The sequence below is a fragment of the Lithobates pipiens genome, unplaced genomic scaffold, assembly GCF_037356315.1.
Source record: "Lithobates pipiens isolate NorthernLeopardFrog02 unplaced genomic scaffold, aLitPip1_a1.2 Scaffold_8, whole genome shotgun sequence".
NCBI lineage: Eukaryota > Metazoa > Chordata > Amphibia > Anura > Ranidae > Lithobates > Lithobates pipiens.
The window spans coordinates 485,565,331-485,587,912 of NW_027507903.1; the positions used below are offsets into that span (position 1 = coordinate 485,565,331).

Here is a 22,582-nt window from a genome sequence, read left to right on the forward strand (position 1 = left end):
TGTATAATTTTGTTCACACAACTAGAGCTTTCTTCTGGTGGTAATGATCTTTTTTCATAAATGTAGGCCAAAATGTATTCTGCTATATTTCTTTGATGAAAATAACCTAAATCAGTGTATATTATTTAGTCTGTAGGAAAGTTATAGAGTATGGTATATATCTAAAAACTGATCAATCCTGATGTACTGATGGCTCAACTAACAGAACTTTTTTACTTTGATTTAAAAGTCTCAATATAGAAGCAAAAAAAGCTGACAAAGATCAAGATAGTATCTGTTTTTTTCCTGTAGCACTGTCCTAATTGTGAGAAATTGAGCAGAGCAGTTTTGAACCAAATTTCTCACAGTCCAGTGGCTGCATAAAAAAAAAAAATTGCATTTTTAGAGACATTTTTTTTGTACCTCTTGGGTGATAGGTGGGATCACCCCTTGGTTGGCCACGCCCCCTCATGAGTCCCGACCGGTGACAATGAAGGAGGCGGGCACCAGCTCGTCTACATCAATCAGAGCCCTGAGCCACTGAACAGCTCTGCAGCTGGGAGAGCCAGAGGAGAGATCTGTCAGTGTGCCACATATGATAGTTCTCATTTAGGTAGCACTCAGTCTATGAAAAAGCAAAATTTTCTGGACTCACCCCGGGACAAGTTCACACCGGTACATTGGCAAATATTTGTGAATGTCCCGGGCAATTCGGTACATTTGGCAACTATGGTATAGCTCAGTCCACTAACTGCTTGTGCAAGGACTTTGCTCACAATAATAGAAGCTGCTATTCTAGTTTATAGTTACTGGAGTATCCCTTAATTAGTCTACTCCTATCCAAGTTCAAGTTCTGCTATAAATCAAAAAGGAGTAACTGTGTCTGTGTGCCTGGCTGCGGATACAACTATGGGAAAAGGGACTAGGGACCTTAAACTGTGATCTCTACATACACGTTTTTGTTGTTTTTGTATGTACAATGAACAGTCACATCACCTAGAACGTTACACTGTATGTGAGGTGCCAGCAAAGCATAAAAATAAATGATTTAGGGCCGGTTCACACAGCGAGCCGCGGCGAGGCGTCTCCGACTTACCTCGCCGCGACTTGCGGGGAGCTCAGCGGCGACTTGCAGAGGACTTCTGCATAGAAGTCAATGCAAGTCGCCCCCGAAGTCGCCCCGAAGTAGTACAGGAACCTTTTTTCTGAGTCGGAGCGACTCGAGTCGCTCCTCTCAGAACGGTTCCATAGTACTGAATGGGGGCGACTTGCGGGAGCGAGGCGAGCCGTGTCGCCTCGCCTCGCAGTGTGAACCGGCCCTTAAAGTAGAAGATAAGCCTAACTATAACTATTGTTAACATTTTCCCTCCCCCTTCTCCTACGTATTTTGCCTAACCTGTATGAAAAAATGATGTGTACCTATTTTTAATCTACTTCGGTCCTGTCACGTGATCCTGCAGCTCTTTGTAAGGGAATGCACGACAACGGCTCTAAATCCTGGGGAACTGTGATGTCACCAATAGGCTCCTATAGCCAAGCTGTTGTCAGCGCTCTCTACTCTCCCCTGCAGCAGCCACTCACTGAAACAGGGGAGCAAGAGCTGTGGGATTACGTAACCAGACTGAAGTGTATTAGGTAAAAGTTAAGAGGATTAGGTAATAGGTAAGGATAAAGATCTTTTCTATAAAGGTTCGGAAGAATGGGTAGAAGGAGAAAGGAAACATTTTTAAGAATGGAAATAATTTGTTTTTTTTCCCACCTTAATAGTAACAAAAGCATCAGATGTTTTAGAATTGATCGCCCAGATATTTGCAAGTGTAGCACTCCCCCTTAAGAGCCACAGATGAACTGGGATCCCCCACCCAGCACAGCCAGGCACACCAAATTTTCACAGGCACTTCAGAGTCAGAGAACAGTCAGTGACATTGTTTTTGTTTTCTTTATTGAGGGTAATAACTTGGATAGCGATGGGAGGTTATGGGATGCCCAATTGACTTCAACAACAAACTTCAAGAACGACTATTCCTATATATAGTCTCTATATACAGTTCCACTTTTCCCCCAGCACTTGCGTGCAGAACTCAGCTGGATCACTGTGAAAATCTTACAGGCTCTAAGTCAGATTTTAAATGATGGCCCATTACAAGCAGGAACCCGAGGACCCTTGTATGTGTAGCAAAGAGAACAGTATCCAGCTTGTTATCACTTTTGTGGCTAAGGATGCCAGTACCACCTCTTCAGGCACTGCCAACCCACCTGGCTGCAGATGTCACTTTCACTAGCCCTACAGGCTAACTTCTCCACACAGTTCTCCAGACTGACACTCACCAGCCTGCCCAGCTGACTCTCAGATCTCCCAGTAGTGCCGACCTGCTCTTGCTGTCCTCTCTCGTTGCTCCCGTGCCTCTAGGAAGGGTTTCCTCCATGTGTTTTGGCAGAATACTTCCAGCACCCAAGCTCGGCCCAAGGTCCCCCCCTCAATACTAGGAGGCACCCCTGAGGACCACAGACAGCCTCCTCAGCACTCCATCTCCATCTTCCACCTGACTGCCTGTTATGTCTCCAGGATACCTTTCTCTCGCCTGAGGTTCAGAAAAGAAAACTACCTTGTCATTTAATTTGTATATTGTGTTGCTGCATTATTAAGCTATAAATTATGTTTGTTCTAGGTTAGCTGTTACGCTTGCGCCACCTACTGGCCAAACATTATAATAGTTTATGAGAGAAATTATCCAGCCACTTAGGAAGTGATGTAAAAATCATCAAATCCTCTTTAGTCAGGAAGTGAAACAGCCACAGGGATAAAGATGTTCAATCTCATGGCAGCAGCCTAGATGCTATCTCTCCCCATCCATGGCATCGGAGGTAAGCAATATTAATTTTCCTCCTCCACAGGCTATCAGGGAAAGGAGTTAGTCATTTTAGTTATTATTTTATATGGTGTTTACTATTGTATGGTAATGTTATATTATTCTTGTTCTTTAACCGCTTCTGGACTGCGGCAAGCAGGCTCCCCTGCGTGAAACTATATAACTATACGTGGGGTCCGGATAGCAGGCGCTCACCCGCTGACAGCGTGGGTGCCGATGCTCGTGGCTGACGGTCACAATGGACTATGGCCATGAGTGATCATGAGCTGGAGACACAGAACAGTGACAAGTGTGTGTAAACACACACCTCCTGTCAGGAACTTACCAGCAATAGACAGGCACAGCTGCGTTCACACAGGCGTCGACGTGTGCTCCCTGCGCGTTCGCGTACGCGTTCGCGTGCGCGTTCGTTTACACGCTAATATGTATCGTCGTGTGTGCCGTTCGTGCGCGCGCTCGTTCGCGTGGTCGTGAGTGGCGTTCGTGCGCTACTTCCCGCCACTGAACGTTTAAAGGTCCCTCAAGCGCGCTGGTGCGGCGCTGTTTCGTCTCAGCTCCTGAGTGCCTGAATACCTGATTCTGAACCTGATTACCTGCTACCGTTACCGACCCGGCCTGTCTGACTTCTCTGCCTTCTCCGAACCGACCCGGCTTGCCTGACCTCGCTACCTCTCCTGCCTACGATTCCGTTGCCGACCTCTGCCAGTTTTACCGACACTTCTTGCCTCCTGTTGCCACCTGCCTACTTACCTTGACCCGGACCGTCTGACTCTGCTCCAGCCTTCTGCCTGTTCAGTGATCGGCTCCCGAGCTACTGTCTGCATCTCTCAGCCTGCCAGCTAACCTCCAGTCGCTCAGCCTTTCCAGAGGATCCTCTGCTCTACCATCAGCTCCAGCGGTCCTATCCAGCAGGCACTCCTACCCACTGTGCTCTCGAGACCGCTGTCTCCATTCCAGCGGCTCCTGAACCAGCGTTGTAAGAGAGGTCTCCTCCTACAAGTCGGGCTTCCACACCTGGACCTTAACAGTACGAAACAGCCATGACTGAGCCCGCAGGAGAGACCTCTCCCATGAAGGAGATCTGCACGCATCTGTCGGCCCTTACCCAAGCTGTAAAATCACTGCAGGATGGCTACACCAGACTTGAAGGACAGGTCCAGAACCTTACTGATACCGGTCACGCGGCTCCTGCTCCTTCCTCCCCACCAGTACAGCCTGCCGCCTCACCATCCGTTGTCATGCTTCCACCTGAACCAAGGGTACCCATCCCAGAGAGGTTCTCTGGGGATCTAACCAAATTTCGGGCCTTTCGGAACGCTTGTCAACTGTATTTCGCCCTACAACCACGGACTTTTTCCTTAGAGATTACTAAAGTAGGGTTTGTAATCTCCCTCCTGCAAGGAGAACCCCAGACCTGGGCCCACCGCTTACTTGAAGGAGATTCAGTCTCGACCTTCTCTCTGCAGTCCTTTTTTGAGGCCATGGCTCAGCTTTACGAGGATCCCCAAAGGACTGCCACGGCTGAGTCTGCCCTGTTTGCGCTCCAGCAAGGCCGCAGAACGGCCGAGGATTACGTTATGGACTTTCGACGCTGGAGCGCAGACACGGAATGGAATGATGCAGCTTTGAGACATCAATTTCGCATGGGGTTATCCGAGGGGCTTAAAGATGAACTTGCTCGAGTTGGCATACCCGAAACCCTGGAGGCCCTGATCTCCCTGGCAATCCAGATTGACCGCCGCCTCCGGGAGCGAAGATCAGAGCGCTCCGCTCAGCAAGGCCGCCCAGTTTGGATGACAGCAAAGGCCCCAATGCCTGCTTCCCGTTATGTGCCTCCGACCAGCTCCATTCCGCCTTGCACGACTCCAGACACCTCTGAGCCCATGCAATTGGGACTAATGCGCCCTGCTTTACTTCCGGAGGAACGCGCACGTCGTCGGCAGCTGAACCTCTGCCTCTACTGTGGTGGTTCGGGCCACTATGTCTTCAACTGCCCTGTCAAGACAAGTAAGTGTCTGTCTCCTGCTTCTGCCAGTCTCTCTGCATTGTCTGCCAACTCAACCCACCTTGCTGTTCCTCTTCTTCTACAGCTCCAAGGAAGGACGGTGACAGTCAACGCTATCATTGACTCTGGGGCGTGCAGCTGCTTTATTGATTCCACCTTTGCTGGCCAGCAGGGCATCCCGTTACGAGGCAAGGCACATGAACTCTCAGTTTTTCTGGCCGATGGGTCCAGTATCAGTTCTGGGAAGGTAATCCAAGAGACTCTTCCCCTGCCTGTCACCATCTCCTCTCTGCACAAAGAATTCCTGACCCTTGATGTGATCTCTTCTCCAATGTTTCCGATCATTCTGGGCATACCTTGGCTCCAAGCCCATAACCCCTACATCGATTGGGTCACTAGAGAAGTCACGTTTCCCTCTTCCTATTGTTCTAAGCACTGCCTCACAGACTCCACCAAACCTTCTGCCACCCTTTTTTGTGTAGACTCTGACCAAGATCTACTTCGGACTGTACCCAAGCATTACCACGACTTTATCGATGTTTTCAGTAAAAAGGGAGCAGACACTCTACCTCCTCACCGCCCCTATGATTGTCCGATTGAACTACTCCCTGGGGCCGAGATCCCCTTCGGACGCATTTTTCCTCTATCGGAAAAGGAGCAGGGAGCACTTAAGACCTACTTGGACGAGAACCTAGAGAAGGGGTTCATTCGTCCTTCAACTTCCCCAGCAGGAGCTGGAATCTTTTTCGTCACCAAGAAGGATCAGACCCTCCGACCATGTGTGGACTATAGGGAGTTAAACAAAATTACGGTGAAGAACCGCTACCCCTTACCCTTGATACCCGAACTCTTTCAGAGACTGAGATCCGCTGTCATATTCACCAAGCTTGATCTAAGAGGAGCCTACAACCTAGTTCGCATTCAGGCCGGCCACGAGTAGAAGACAGCCTTCCGGACCCGATTTGGGCATTATGAATATCTAGTAATGCCCTTCGGGCTCTGCAATGCCCCGGCCACATTCCAACACCTAATCAATGACGTATTCAGGGATTTCCTTGATGTATTTGTGATCGTCTACCTGGACGACATCCTAATATTCTCCAGCTCCCTCGATCAGCATCGGGAACATGTCCGCAAGGTCCTAAACCGTCTTCGCCAACATCGACTCTACGCAAAGGCTGAGAAATGCGAATTCGAGTTACAGAGTATCCAATTCCTGGGACTAGTGATTTCCCCAACGGGCATCAAGATGGATCCCCAGAAAGTATCTGCTGTGCTAGACTGGCCCGCGCCTCCGGATAAGAAGGGCGTACAACGCTTCATCGGCTTCGCGAATTTCTATAGAAAATTCATAAGAGGTTTTTCGGCTATAATTGCGCCCATCACGCAACTGACCAAACAGAACTCTCGCTTCTGCTGGACTCAGGAGGCCCAGAGTGCCTTTGAGGAACTTAAAGGACTTTTCACGTCTGCCCCAATTCTCAGTCACCCAGACCCGTCTCTACCCTTCATCCTCGAAGTAGACGCTTCTGAAGTGGCTATAGAAGCGGTCATTTCCCAACGTCGAGGCAACAAGGACCTAATGCACCCTGTGGGGTTCTTCTCCAGGAAACTCTCTTCCGCAGAAAGAAATTACGACGTGGGCGACCGAGAATTGCTTGCTATTAAAGCGGCCTTGGAGGAATGGAGATATCTGTTGGAGGGCGCTGCTCACCCGGTATTAATATACACAGATCACAAGAACTTAGAATACCTAAGGTCTGCCAAACGACTAAGACCCCGACAAGCCCGCTGGGCCTTGTTCTTCTCGCGCTTCTCTTTCCATATCACGTACCGGCCCGGATCGAAGAACGTGAAACCAGATGCGCTGTCACGAATGTACGACAACCCCAAAGACTCATCTGTCCCCGATACAATCCTGCCTGCCGGAAATGTTTTACTTTTACAGTCAGACCTACTTTCCCTGATCAAGGAAGCATCCTCTGACTCATCAAAACCCCCCGGAATCACCCTAGTGTCCAGAGATGGCCTGTTCTGGAGGGGAAGTCAAGTCTTCGTCCCCAAAGATGTCCGAGTCAAGGTGTTGTCCCTTCTTCATGACCACCAGCTGGCAGGCCACTTTGGGGTCCGTAAGACCCTTGAGCTCGTACGACGCACGTTCTGGTGGCCCAATCTGAAGGACTTTTGCGAAAAGTACGTCAGCTCCTGTCCCGTTTGCATTCAGAACAAGACACCAAGGAATCAGGCTTGGGGACTGCTAAAACCCTTACCCGTGCCCGACAGACCCTGGAAAATGATTAGCATGGACTTCATTGTCGAGTTCCCATGTTCTGAGGGGTGCTCGACCATCTTTGTGGTGGTAGACCGGCTATCCAAAATGGCCCATTTCTTACCCCTAAAAGGGACCCCATCTGCCGTAGAGACTGCCCACGTATTCATTAAGGAGATTGTGAGGCTACACGGAGTTCCTGCAAATATAGTCTCCGACAGAGGAGTGCAGTTCACCTCACGTTTCTGGAGGGCCCTGTGTGAAATCCTGAAAATTGAGCTGGCCCTGTCCTCGGCCTATCATCCCCAAACTAATGGGCAGACAGAAAGGACCAACCAGACTCTTGAGCAGTATATTAGGTGCTTCACTTCATTCGTGCAGAATGATTGGGTGCCCCTGCTGCCGTTGGCAGAATTTGCCTATAACAACGCTTGTCATTCGGCCACCGGTCAATCCCCTTTTTTCGCCAATTATGGCTTTCATTTAACCTTTTTGCCTGATTTTCTTTCAGAAACCTCAGTCCCAGCGGTCCAGGAGACAGTGGACTTCCTCAGCCACAATAACCGGGTGTTGCAGGAGGCAGTGGCCAAGGCCCAGGCAGACGGTAAGAGAGCCTTTGACCGGAAAAGAAGAGGGGAACTGACCCTACAACCGGGCGACCAGGTATGGCTTTCTACCAGTAACATTAAAATGGCTTGTCCTTCCAGGAAGCTTGCACCTAAGTTTATGGGACCTTTCTCGGTTAAGAGGAAAATTAATGAAGTCTCCTATGAGTTAACTCTGCCCGAGTCGCTTAAAATTCACCCTGTGTTTCACGTGTCACTGCTGAAGCCTGCCGTCCCTGATCCTTTCCCTGATAGAGGAACTAGACCTCCTGAGCCCATCCTAGTGGATGGAAATGAGGAATATGAGGTGGAGGCCATCCTCGACTGCAGGAGAAGACAGGGACGCATTAAATTTTTGATCAAATGGAAGGGGTTTGGGCCGGAGAACAATTCCTGGGAGCCGGATAGCAATATCCATGCCAAGCGATTAATTCGTGCATACCTGTCTGCCCATCCAGAAAAGAGGAACCTGTTGGGCATCCGGAGGCTGCCCCTTGGGAGGGGGCAATGTCAGGAACTTACCAGCAATAGACAGGCACAGCTGCGTTCACACAGGCGTCGACGCGTGCTCCCTGCGCGTTCGCGTACGCGTTCGCGTGCGTGTTCGTTTACACGCTAATATGTATCGTCGTGTGTGCCGTTCGTGCGCGCGCTCGTTCGCGTGGTCGTGAGTGGCGTTCGTGCGCTACTTCCCGCCACTGAACGTTTAAAGGTCCCTCAAGCGCGCTGGTGCGGCGCTGTTTCGTCTCAGCTCCTGAGTGCCTGAATACCTGATTCTGAACCTGATTACCTGCTACCGTTACCGACCCGGCCTGTCTGACTTCTCTGCCTTCTCCGAACCGACCCGGCTTGCCTGACCTCGCTACCTCTCCTGCCTACGATTCCGTTGCCGACCTCTGCCAGTTTTACCGACACTTCTTGCCTCCTGTTGCCACCTGCCTACTTACCTTGACCCGGACCGTCTGACTCTGCTCCAGCCTTCTGCCTGTTCAGTGATCGGCTCCCGAGCTACTGTCTGCATCTCTCAGCCTGCCAGCTAACCTCCAGTCGCTCAGCCTTTCCAGAGGATCCTCTGCTCTACCATCAGCTCCAGCGGTCCTATCCAGCAGGCACTCCTACCCACTGTGCTCTCGAGACCGCTGTCTCCATTCCAGCGGCTCCTGAACCAGCGTTGTAAGAGAGGTCTCCTCCTACAAGTCGGGCTTCCACACCTGGACCTTAACACCTCCCTGTTTTGTTCTGACAGGAAGCTAGGAACCACAATCTCTCAATTCCTCTAGTTAATTCCTCCCCCTTCAGTTAGAATCACCTCCCAGGGAACACAGTTAACCCCTTCACTGGCCCCTAGTATTAACCCCTTCACTGCCAGTGACATTTTTAAAGTAATCAATGCATTTGTAATCGCACTGATCGCTGTATTAAAGCCAATAGTTCCAAAAATGTGTCAAAATTGTCCGATGTGTCTGCCTTAATGTTGCAGTCACGATAAAAGTCGCAGATCGCCGCCATTACTAGTAAAAAATAATAATAATAATAATAAAAATGCTATAAATCTATCCGCTATTTTGTAGACGCTATAACTTTTGCGCAAACCAATCAATATACGCTTATTGCGATTTTATTTTACCAAAAATATGTAGAAGAATAAATATCAGCATAAACTGAGGAAAAAAACATATTTTTTTGGGGGGATATTTATTATAGCAAAAAGTTAAAAAATAATGCGTTTTTTTCAAAATTGTCATTTTTTTATTTATTTATAGCTCAAAAAATAAAAAACACAGAGGTGATAAAATACCACCAAAAGAAAGCTCTATTTGTGGGAAAAAGATTACATCAATTTTGTTTGGGTACATCATCGTACGACTGCGCAATTGTCAGTTAAAGCGAAACAGTGCCGAATCGCAAAAAGTGCTCTGGTCAGGAAGCGGGTAAATTCTTCCAGGGCTGAAGTGGTTAAAGCGTGTCTAAACCCAAACCCAAAAATTTTATATATTGTAACTTAGCTCTGTTCTAAACTAGTAGGTTTAGAATAGATGGACTTTACTTGAACTTGAAGGACACAGCAGGAGGATGAGGCTATGCACGGGACAGATTGCTAAGGATTTGTGGTGGAAGGGGAAAAACCACATTTTTAATAAATTGCTAGAGTCAGTGGCAGGCACTGATCACAGCTATTCATTTAATTGGAAAAATTACGGGACCAAACAGGCATGCTGGAAATCCAACATCCGATCCGGAACTCGATTAGCGCTGGCAGCCAATGGCAGCGAGTGTTGACTAGTGTGTTCTGGCAGGGTGTCAGTCCCACGTCAGAACACAATAGTTCAGCGGGCAGATCCTTCCGAGCTCCTCAGTTTTTTTTTTAATAAGCCTGCTGTGTTGAACGAAATAAAACAGGTCAAATAGTTTGGTCTCACCTTTCCAGTGGATTTGACCCCCTTCCAGATACAAAAATAGCATATGATCCAGGCGAGGAGAAGACACAGCGCCAGCTCCCAGCGGATAGATCCAAGTTGGTGGATGCCCTCTGAGATCCCCAGAGTTCGTCTCCTAAAAATGACAAAAGATACATTTTGTACATCGTCAACATGAGTTTGGCTCCTACTGTGATGCAGCAACAGATGATAAAAATGTCATTCAGTAAGAGTCGGTTCACACAGGGGCGACGTGACTTCTAGGACGACTTTGTGAGGCAACTTGGAGACGACTTGAATACGACTTAGACACGACCTGGGGCGACTTACAACACGACTTTAAGTCGCCCCAGGCCAGGCGACTTTTGCCGTGGCCAATCAGAGAATAAGCTCTAAATTTATTTTAAAAAATTTGGGGTGGGTTCCCCCTCCGAGAGCATACCAAGCCCTTAGGTCTGGTATGGATTCTAAGATGAACCCCCTACGCCGAAAAAACGGCGTGGGGGTCCCCCCCAGATCCATACCAGACCCTTATCCGAGCACGCTACCCGGCCGGCCAGGAAAGGGGGTGGGGACGAGCGAGCGCCCCCCCCTCCTGAGCCGTACCAGGTCGCGTGCCCTCAACATGGGGGAAGGGGGGGGGCCGTGGGCAAAAAAATTTTACAAAAAGACCCCGAAGTCGGAAGAAGAGGACGGTGGCGAAGAAGAAAGCCGGGCTCCTCCGGCTAGTAAAAGAGCTAGCAGAAGATAGTGGAGGAGTCCGGCAAGAAAACCCCCGAAGACAGAAGACCCCCGGAGCTGTGCAATAAACTATTTTAACCCTTGTGTGTTGTGTTTTTTTTGTACATTTTTTTTTCACAGGTGAATGGGTAGGGGTACCCCATACTCATTCACATAGGGTGGGGGCCGGGATCTGGGGGCCCCCTTATTAAAGGGGGCTCCCGGATTTCCGATAAGCGCCCCGCCCGCAGACCCCGACAACCAGCGGCCAGGGTTGGAAGAGGCCCTTGTCCTCATCAACATGGGGACAAGGTGCTTTGGGGTGGGGGGGCGCGCTGCCCCCCTTCCCCAAGACACCCCCCATGTTGAGGGCATGCGGCCTGGTACGGCTCAGGAGGGGGGGGGGCGCTCGCTCGTCCCCACCCCCTTTCCTGGCCGGCCGGGTAGCGTGCTCGGATAAGGGTCTGGTATGGATCTGAGGGGGACCCCCACGCCGTTTTTTTGGCGTAGGGGGTTCCCCTTAGAATCCATGCCAGACCTAAGGGCCTGGTATGCTCTTGGAGGGGGAATCCACGCCAATTTTTTTAAATAAATTTGGCGTGGAGTTCCCTCTTGAGAGCTGATAATTCTGTCAGAGTCGCCTCCGTATAGACGGAGATCCGACTTGGAGGCGACCTCCATTGAAATCAATGGGTACCAGTCGCCTACATGTCAGATTGAAGTAGTACAGGAACCTTTTCTGAAGTCGGAGCGACTTCAGTAGCGTGCATTAAGATGGCTCTCATTCACTTACATTGATTTCTACATGTTGTCCCACCTGAGGCGACTAGGGGGCGACCTGAAGTCGGATCTGAATCGCCCCTGTGTGAATGGGCTCTTAGGGATTATATTTATATCTTAAGCTAATGCTTTTTTTCCATTTAAATAGAGTAGGGAAGTGCTAAAATTCCTGTAAAGTTTTTTTCCCATCTGTGTCCCATTGGGTAGATATCAATTTACTTCCTGTAGACAATAACAGGAAATGGGAGGAAATCTGTTAGGTGTTGGTGAAATGCCCTTTTAGAGCTTAAAACGCAGTTCCAGCCTGTAAAAAAATAAAATAATTAAAAGTCAGCAGCTACAAATACTGTAGTTGCTGACTTTTAATATAAGGACACTTACCTGTCAAGGTGTTCTGCAATGTTGGCACCCCTAGCCGTTTCATCCATTGGCTGTGAATGAAGGCGTCTGCAGGGAAACAGGAACAGCCTGTTTCCTACTGTGAATGTGTGAGTCATGCTGCGCTTTCTGAATGGTCCCACTGTCTTCTGGGACCTGTGTGTTTCCCAGAAGGCAGCGGGGGGGGGGGGGGGGGAGGAGGGGCAGAAAATGTTGTAGATCGCTGTGTTTGTTGTGTGGAGATTTTACCTGAAAGTGGGAGCAGGTACCTGGTTCTGGCCAAAAAGTCCCAACTGTGGCGGGGGGGGGGGGGGATGTGAACAAGCAGAGCTTCCCCTTTTGGGTAGGTGTTAATGTGGATTAATAAGCTTGCATTGGGAATGTTGCAGTGCTTTTTCCTCCTTTTAAAAAAAAAAAAATATGGAATTGTGATGTATTACAATATGATGGCTGCCAAATGCAACATGTTCTATTGGAGTAAACCGAAGCCACAGAACATAAGGCAAGATGTTTTGTTTTTGTGTTGGCACTGTGTTGGCCAACGCTGCCCAAGACATCCCAACACTGCTGGTGTGAACGAGCACTTAAGACAACTGTCACCGAAGCTAGTGTCCCCAAAAGAAGATTTCTCCTCAATTTCTGTTTTTGTAACAACTCAAACTTGTACAGTATTTAATAAAAAGGATTAATCCCACTAAAAGAAAGCATGAAGGAAAGGGTTCTTGTAAATCAGCAGCTATAAATTATTCTTCCTATTGGTACACACAATATAGGACACTTCTCATTCACTTACTCCCAGAATTCCACCTCTGGGCTTGTCTGATTGCTGCTTTGGGTCCAGTTTTCTGTCTTGTTAACAAACTCCACACAATTTTCTGCAAAACAAGTGTTATGATATTGAGAAAGTTATCCAAACATAAAGTGATCTGGTCTGTGACAGACATGTAAGCAGTGAAGTACACAAGCTCCTCCGGCACAGAGAGATCCCGACAGGTATCCAGACATTACTCACCCTTTCCATCCACACTGTGGGATCGGGTACATCTCCAGCACTGACCTGAGCCCACAAAGATCTGAAATGGCTCGGCAGGGACTAAACTAGCCGATGAACGTCTGCTCATACAGCCCACGGGCAGATCTAACGATAGCGCCACCTCCTTTTCCTCATGTAGGAAGCCACCAAAGGACATGCTGTAACCTTCCTGTGAGTCTCGCATCCATGCTCTCACACAGAAACCCACTTCCACTACCAAAAAAATATACTACCAACTACTATAAAGGAGCATTTTGCTGACTCCCCACTGAGCCCACGTTTGTCAGCCTTGGTTGTGTCCCCAGAGGTGGCGGAGTCAGACACATGGGAAGATGCAGGGCGGTGGGATGCAGACAGTGAGAATGACGGCCCCTCATAGCCTTATATGGCCCCTGGGGGAGCTGGAGAGGAAAACACTGAGGATGAGGAACTCACTAAAGAATGTAATGTAACGGGGGCGTGACCGGATGTGTAAGGTGTAAGGTGGAGTCAGGGATGTGAGACGCCGTGTGTTACCTCCTCCCGAGCCCCATGAGGAGAGTGTGGCGTGTTTGAGGTTGTGGCTGGACGCAGTGAGGAGGGTCGGAGTTACCTGTTGAAGCCGGACGGGAGGAGAGATGATGACATACGTCCGCATTACGGAGCCGAGCTAAGCCGAGCCCTCGGGGAGCAGCGTTCACTTCCGGGTCCCGAGTCCCTGACGGAAACGACCGAGGACACACGAGGACACACGAGCACCCCCCAGCGCCGTCCGCATCAGAGCCACCGAACCTTGCTGACTCTCGCGGAACAACGCTACATACAGTTGACAACAAGTGGCTCTCCCCGCCCGCCCGCAAGCCGAGACAGAAGGAGGGAGGTAAGCGGTGGTGTGCGGGGGGGAGAAGAAGATAGAGGAACGAGGTGTGGCAAAACAACGCTGCGGACATAGTAGACATTGTGGTGTCTGAAATCAGGCAAAAGTTAACAGGAGAAGTGTTGGCTGGGGGTGAGGAGGTCCCTGAGCGTTTTTCTTTTTTTTTTTTTTTCTCTCCCCTCCCCTCTCTGGAGTACATTGCTGTGTATCACCCTGTATTGCTCACCAGGACGTATTGCCTACCAAGTTGAATGAATGGTAATCAAGAGGTGTATGCAATTAACTACCTGCTGTAAAGGCAAGAGTTGGTGGCTAGTGAAGCCAGGAAAACTGTGACGCTGGAGTTGAATAACTATGGAATGGCTATAAGGCAAGACCGCTGGTGCACTAAGTGATTTATTAAGGGATGGTGGCAGTCCTGAAAAACTAACTGATTTTCTGAATTAGTGCATGTGAAAAAAAAAAACAACACCAGCTGTGAAGTAAAAAAGCAGGGATTTAAATGTGATTCATGAAGTGTACGCTGGAGAGCTGGGTATAAGAATTCGCTAACACTGTATTAAACCTCTGAATGAGTGATGGTGGAGGACGGCTGTGTCACAAGGTTAAGAAAGTGTTAAAAGCAATATTCAGGACTGATTTGAAGATCGGATGGGAATAAGATAAATAGAGAAGGAATACCCAAAGAGAGGGGGGAGGAAAGTGGCGAGAAGGGGGAAAAGGAAAGAAAGAAAGATGCAACACCCGCGCTCGGCCAAGGAGAGGGGGGAAAAAAACATGCAACAGTCTGCCACGGCAGCTAAATTGGAACAATTCGCTCATAACCCTGCACAATCATCTCAGACCCCTCCAAAAAAGGGGCAGACTAAGGGACAACAAGGGATACTGCCTGAAAGGAAAAGCACGGGACATGTTAATACCAATGTTAGCACGCAGGCAGGTGCAGTGGCAAAATGTTCAGTAAATAAGAATCCGGGTGCAGGGGAAGTGAATTTAGAAAATTTAGAGACTATAACAGGTGACCCCCTTCCGTCGGAAAAAGAGCCTACTATTAAGGATGTGTTCATGGCCGTAAATGCATGCAACATCTCACTAAAAGAATTGTGTACTCAAATGAAGGGAGTGAAGGATGACCTGCTGGTGGTAAGGCAAGATCTACAGAAAGTGGTGGAGAGGACGGTAGAACTTGAAATAAGGACCAGCAGGTTAGAAGATGATACAACCTTCCTAACTAAAGAGCTAGAAACTTTGAAGGAGCAGTTTACAGGATACACAATAAAAATGGACGATATGGAAAACAGACTTCGGAGGGACAATGTGCGTGTAGTGGGTCTCCCTGAAAAAAGCGAGGGTGTAAATCCTGCTGAGTTCATGGAACACTTACTAATTGATATGTTTGGAAGGGACACATTCTCAACAATGTTCTCTATAGAAAGGGCGCACAGAGTGCCTTTTAGAGCTCCACCTGAGGGAAGTCGCCCTAGGCCATTATTGATGAAATTATTAAATTATAAAGATAAAGTGGTGTTGTTACGGAAAGCAAGGGAAATGGGGAATATGGTGTATAAGGGGGATAGAATCTCATTATATGCCGATTTTTCCCCAGAACTTCAGAGAAAAAGGGCGGAGTTTTTTCAGGTGAAGCGTAGGCTACAGAAACTTAGACTGACGTACGCTCTTCTTTATCCCGCAAAGTTACGGATTAATGCATTGGGGTATACCCAGGTTTTTGGTTCCCCAATGGAAGTGGAAAAATGGATAGAAGAAAATAAAGAAAAATTTTAGACGTTGGGGTTCTCGGTAGTAAGAGGGTCAGGAGGTTAGAATGAGTTGGGGGGATGAAGTATGTGTTTTTTTTTTTTTTTTTTTTTTTGTGTGTGTGTAGTATGGGAGGGGGGCGGGAGGGAGGTAATACACGGCGAGTGTAATAGGTGTGGGTGTCGAATAGGTTGTGAAGAGAGTGGTATAAGGTCACTAATAGCCCCTAGGGTAACACCTAGGAAGGTGGGGGAGGGGTGGGAGGGAGGTGGAACGGGGGGGGAGGGGGGGAAAATATGGGGGAGGTTGAAGGGGAAAAAAAATATGTTCGCACTAATGAATGGGGTGCAGGAAATAACTCAAATTAAGAAAGGACACAAAATATGGGGTGGTAAAACTTGGGGTGGTAAAAAACAAGGAAAACTTATTAAGTACAAGGGGGTAAATGGTATCAAACAGTTATATAGAATAATTTACACTAAGAGACACATAATATACGAGAAGTTAATAAAAGAAGGTAAGGGGGAGGTGGGGGGCACTGGGAGACAAGTGGATCTCAATAGTATCCTCAGCAGATTGGTTATCCTGCTCTCTTTTTTATCTGCTCTATTGTTTGTCTTTATTTGATTATGGTTATGCAGGATGGAAAAATTCCTGGAACGTGAGGGGCCTGGGGACGCAGGTGAAACAAAAAGCTGTGTTATCTATGTTGGAGGGATATGGAGTAGAGTTGTTCTGCCTGCAGGAGACCCACTTAAACAGAGATACAATATACCGGTTGCAGTGTAGAAAATATCAATTTCAATACCACTCTGTTTATTCGACATATAGTAGAGGGGTGAGTGTCTTGGTAAAAACGGGGGTGAATTTTGTATGTAAACGGGTCAGCCTGGATGAAAAGGGCAGATATATTTTCTTACATTGCCTAATAGAAAATAGAGAATGTATGTTGGCAAATATCTACATCCCTCCACCATTTAAAATGGAAGTGCTCTTTAAGTTACAGGAATTCTTAGTGGGGATAGATGGGGTTCCTATAATAATAGTAGGGGACTTCAACACGGTCCTGGATATTAAAATTGATAGATTCCCAGAAAAAATACTGGCAGAACCAGCTGGGCAGGGGAGGATGGGTCAGTACCTGGAAGAAGTAGGATTACTGGATTTATGGAGAACTGGGAACCCGGGAGCCCGGCAGTATAGTTGTCACTCGGTCACGCATGCTACACTATCCAGGATTGATATGATACTGGGGAATGACCTGGCCTTACAAATGGTGGAAAAGATTGAATACCAGCCCAGGGGGATCTCAGATCATTCCCCAGTAACAGTAGTATTAAAAATGAGAGAACGAAAGGTTCAAAGGATGTGGAAAGTGAACCCGCTCTGGTTGGAACTGATAAAAAAAGAGACAGAAGAACGCCCTGAGAGAATTCATTGGGAACTAAAAGAATTTCTAAAATATAACCGGGGCACAGTAACGTCAGGGATCCTATGGGATACTCTGAAAGCTTTTGTGAGGGGTCTCCTGATCCAATCAATAGCAAAAATAAATAGAAAGTCTAGGGAGCAGGAGGTACAAAAAGGGAGAGAAGTGTTAGAGGCTGAAAGAGATTTTATTAGTGATCCCATCCAGGGCAAAGAAAAAATCTGGGTAGATAAACAAGAAGAACTTAGGCTAATAACTCTGAAGAAAGCAGAGATACAACATATGTTCCAACGGCAAGCCTCCTTTGCTGAGGGGGAAAGCGTGGGGAAAATGCTAGCACAACTGGTGAAAAATAACACGGGTTCCTCCTCAATATCGGCGATTAGGATTCCTGAGGGTGAGGTTACAACGGAAACAGGGAGTATATGCCAAGTATTTGAAGGATATTATAAAAAATTATATACTGCACAGAAAGTGGGGATGGAGGAGCAAATGGAAACATTTCTAGGTCAATTAGAGGTACCATGTCTGAAACAAGAAGAAAGAGAAGAACTGGAAGCCCCAATAACTTTAAAAGAACTTCAGGAAGCAGTTGCGAGTATGCCAAACCAGAAGTCGCCAGGGCCGGATGGGCTACCGATTGAAGTTTATAAAAATTTTGGCGAGATACTGCTTCCTGAACTCCTTGAGATGTTAAGAGGAGCATGTGGGGAGGGTAAATTGCCACCATCAATGATGGAGGCGGTTATAATCCTGTTGTATAAAGAAGGAAAGGACGCCCTAGATGTTGCAGCGTATAGACCAATCTCTCTCTTGTGTACCGATACAAAGATACTGGCTAAGGTATTAGCGAATAGGCTTAGTCGAGTTATAGCAAGATTAGTCCATATGGACCAAACAGGGTTCATAGCTAACAGGTCAACGAGTATAAATATTAGAAGAGCTTTTTTGAATCTGCAGATCCCAATGGATAATGATACTCCGGGTGCAGTAGTGGCATTAGATGTAAGGAAAGCATTTGATAGCGTAGAATGGGGATACATATGGAAAGTCTTGGAGAAATTTGGCATGGGTCCTTCCTTCATAGGTTGGATTAGGATGTTATATGATAAACCTAGTGCGAGACTAAAAATTAACAATGAGTTATCCGGGAAAATAGAGCTGGGGAGAGGGACTAGGCAGAGGTGTCCATTATCGCCCCTGCTCTTTGCATTGGCTATAGAGCCCTTGGCATGTGCAATTAGAGCAAACCGGGAGATAGTCGGTTTTGTAAGGAAAACTGGAGAGGAAAAAATCTCACTTTATGCAGATGATATCCTATTGTTTCTGGGGGATATGAGGTACTCATTACCAAGGGCAATGGGATTAGTGCAAAGGTTTGGAGGCTTCTCAGGGCTGGAGATTAGTTCGGAAAAGTCGGAATGTCTCCCTCTGGACCCAGCTGATCAGCAAACGGCCCTGGGAACCCCCCAAATGCCAATAGTGGACAAGTTGAAATACCTGGGAGTAACCTTGACAAGGGATCCTAAGCAATTTATAAGTTATAATTTAGTTCCATTATTGGTTAAGTTCAAACAAAAAATTGCTATATGGAAGCGAATGCCTCTCTCGGTGGCTGGTAGATGTAACCTGATAAAAATGATATGGATGCCCCAACTTTTATATATATTGCATAATGCCCCAACATGGATCAATAGAAGTTGGTTTAATAAAATCGAGATGTTGTTTAGGGAGTTAATATGGAAGGGAGGACAGGCTAGATTGAGGTTGCGGATGCTCCAGCTACCGGGAGAAGAAGGAGGATTCGCAGTCCCCTATCCGGAGTGCTACTTCTGGGCGTCCCAATTACAACAGCTAGGGGGGATTGATGAGATGAACGGAGGAACCCCAAATGGGAGATTAGTATTAACAGGCTCCCCACATAGCAAGCTGATTGAGACCCTGGAAGCGGACTCATTCCAGTGTAGATGTCCCACAGTAAAAATGATGTTAAAGCTATGGGATATAGTTAAAAAAAAAATGGGATATAGTAAAATAACAAAGTATACACCTCTTTGGAACAATAAGAAGCTACAGGAAATATGGCGGGTTGGAAAAATTTTAGAATGGGAAAAATGCGGTATTGTAAGGCTTAGCCATTTATATGGCGGCAGGGGTATCAAATCTTTTGATCAACTGCAAAAAGAATTTAAGATATCACAAAATTCATTCTATGCTTATATACAAGTGAGGCATGCCTTAAAGACCCAGTTTGGAAATGTATCATTAACATGGGAAGAACTGCCCTTGCTATATCCAGTAGCACAAGTAGGACCTACTAAAGGATTAATATCTAAACTCTATGCCCAGCTGAGTGAACAGACTAACAGCGAGAGGAAAGGGAGGGTTGAGAAGGGGAAATGGGAGCATGATCTAGGTAATATAACAAGGGCACAGTGGAAAAATATCCTATCAGCATGCCCAAAGGTCTCGGTTTCTCCTCCCCATAGGATTTCCCATCTGATGGTAATTAACAGAGCATATTATACTCCCCAGAAATTATTTAGATTTGGCAAGAGAACGGATGACCGTTGCCCCAGATGTGGGGGGTCAGGGAATTTAATACATATGCTCTGGAAATGTCCTAAATTATTCAGATACTGGGAAGGAGTGGCAGAGACAATAAGTAGGGTCTTTGGGACCGTGATAGAATTAAACCCCATAGTGTGTATTTTAGGATATAGAAATGAGGAAGTAGAGAGAAAGGGAGTAACAACGGTAATTTTAAGATGTCTATTCCAAGCCAGAAGAATGATTGCTAGGAGATGGCAATCAAATCTAGCCCCCACAGTAGAGGATTGGATGAGTGCTGTAAATGAATATTTATATAAGGAGAGAGCAGTATACGCAAAACGAAATAACTTAAAAGAGTTCAATAGAAATTGGAGAGATTGGATAGAAGAGATGCACACCCCAGTTTAAATCACGATAGGAAAAGGAAGAAGAGAGGGGGAGGGGGGATGGGTACTGGGAGAGAGCAGGGTGGGGGGATGGGTAGTGGGAGGGAGCTGGGTAGAGGACATTAAAGGTATGGGAAGCATTATAACATATTCACGACACATGGTAGGATAAAAGCACAAAAGATATATACTGGAGGGGAGGAGGGGGGGGGGGTTTGTATTGTTAGAAAGGGTGGGAGGGAGGGGGGCGGGGTATATCACTAGGAAAAATGTAGGAACTGTAAAAATACTCGAGGAAGGATAAAGGGGATTATGGTATTGATTAGATATTGTTTTAATTTTGTTAAGTAGATGTGATGTATGGATTTTCTTTTTCATCTCCCCCCCTTCCTAGAACTTTAAAACTCAGGCCTCTGAAAGGAAGGAATATGTATTGAAATTTAGGTAATGTTATTTTAAGATGTGGTCTGTATACTGTGAAAATTTAATAAAGATTAATAAAAAAAAAAAAAAAAGAATGTAATGGAAGCCATTCATCATTGTCAGTCCACACTGACAACTCAGATTGAATTAGTCCGGCTGGACCTTTCCATTGTCAAACATGATGTGCAAAAGATCTGCTCTAGGATCTCTACTGCAGAACAACGCATTAGTGACATTGAAGATATAGTACATCCTATATCTGCTAGTTTACGTTTGCAACAACAAGATTTAAAGGAACACGCATTGAAACTGGGGGATTTAGAGGACCGCATGAGCAGGAATAATCTGCTTTTCATTGGCTTCCCAGAAGGAACTGAAGGCAAGGATCCTGAACTTTTTCTGGAAAAATGGCTGAAATCGCTAGTGGGGTCAGAGACTTTATCCTCCTTGTTTGCAATTGAACGGGCGCATTGAGTCCCTATGCGTCCACCACCATCAAGAGCTCCCCCGCAACCCCTACTGGCTAGTGAAGCTACTTCATTTTAGCGAGACTGTATTGTGTACTGCCCGTAATCTCCCAGAAATCAAGTTTAATGGTAATCTAATTTCAATTTTTCCTGACTTTTCTGCCGCCACTCAGAAGCAAAGATCTGTCTTTACTGCTGTAAAACGGCACCTTTGAGACAAGTAAGTCAGCTACAGCATGCTGTTCCCTGCCAAACTGAGGGTCATCAACGAAGGCAAGGCTCAATTTTTCCTATCTCTTTCAGATGCCTCTGATTGGCTCGATGGTCTAGGAAAAGTCCATAAAATCACTTATAAAGCTCCAGTTTGATGGTTCCCAAAACCTGTTTAGTTTCTTCATGCAACCGTTGTTGCTGCGTTAGCAGCTATGTCTTTTATAACTTTCCTGGAAGCGACAGAGGTACTCTGCAGTCAATGAGTATCAGAAGTTGTTGTGGTTTGACTCTGAGACTTCTGCATATACAATGCTTTGTTGTCCTGTTCTGCCGGAGATGCTTAGTACACTGTTTCTGCAATCGATTTCTGTCTGACTATGCAATTGCCAAATTCTTCTTTTTTTCTCTCTTGCCAGGGTCTAGTTTAATTTGGGTGGTGGACACTTTACACAGGAATCCTTGAAAGGATGCAAACCCCTCTGACTTATCACATGAGGGTGCTAATACTGCTCGTCATGACATTAACAGTACTTTCATTGCATTAACACTTTGCTTTTCTACTGGATAGCATGGAACTACTATTCCATTAGTTGATGGATCTATCTGGTCACCTCTCTAGTTACTTTTGTGGTTACTGGGATAAAGATTTTTTTTCTTTTTTCTTTGTTCTTTTTGCACTGCACAGCTATGCCCCAGAAAGGTACTAATTATGCATTGTTGTTGTCACGGACAACTCAAGTTAACGTTAACCCATGTTACAATAGCTACATGTAGGCATATGACACCTATTCCTGCCTGAGGTCGTAGTATTCTATTTTTTGAGTCATTACCCTTTATTCCCCAAGATGAGTCGTAAATGCCTTACATGGAATGTTAGAGGCCTAAATTCTAAGATTAAACGATCTTTGGTCTTTGACTATCTCAAACATACAAAAACATATATCATACTACTACCAACAGACTCGTCTAGTGGGGTCTAGGGTCATGGCTTAAAATGACCCCCCAATTGCTCATGCCTTCCATGGAACATACTCCACCTACTCCAGGGGAGTATCTATTCTAATTCTCAAATCTCTACCGATTTACATTGTGGAGCTCGAGACTGACCCGCAAGGATGCTATGTTGCTCTGGTCTTTAAGTATATGGAAATACTATATACCATAGTGAATGTTTATATTCCACCACCTTTTGATTTACAAAGATTATCTGATGGTATGGCCCATATGGTGTAGGGCAACCTCATTATGGGGGGAGATTTGAATATGGTTATGGATACAGGGATGAATAGACTCTGATGTGCTAGACCACAGTCTCACGCCTTAAGAGACTGGGCAGCTGCCTATGATCTTATTAAAATATGGTTGATGGAAACACCAGGATAAGAGGGAATTTTCATTCTTATCGGGTTCCTATAAACCTCTGTCCCAACTTGATATTTTT

The 22,582-nt window shown here is 46.6% G+C and overlaps 1 protein-coding gene across 1 annotated transcript in view; it reads right to left on the reverse strand.

Annotated features, from left to right (window-relative positions):
• Positions 1 to 22,582, reverse strand: part of LOC143960385 (sodium- and chloride-dependent betaine transporter-like) — a 165,087-nt gene that overhangs the window by 39,441 nt on the left and 103,064 nt on the right. Inside the window, exons 5-6 of the mRNA XM_077468957.1 lie at positions 12,817 to 12,898; positions 10,149 to 10,281 (exon numbers count right to left, since the gene is read on the reverse strand). Coding sequence (XP_077325083.1) covers positions 10,149 to 10,281; positions 12,817 to 12,898 — 215 coding nt within the window. The remainder of the gene's footprint in view (positions 1 to 10,148; positions 10,282 to 12,816; positions 12,899 to 22,582) is intronic.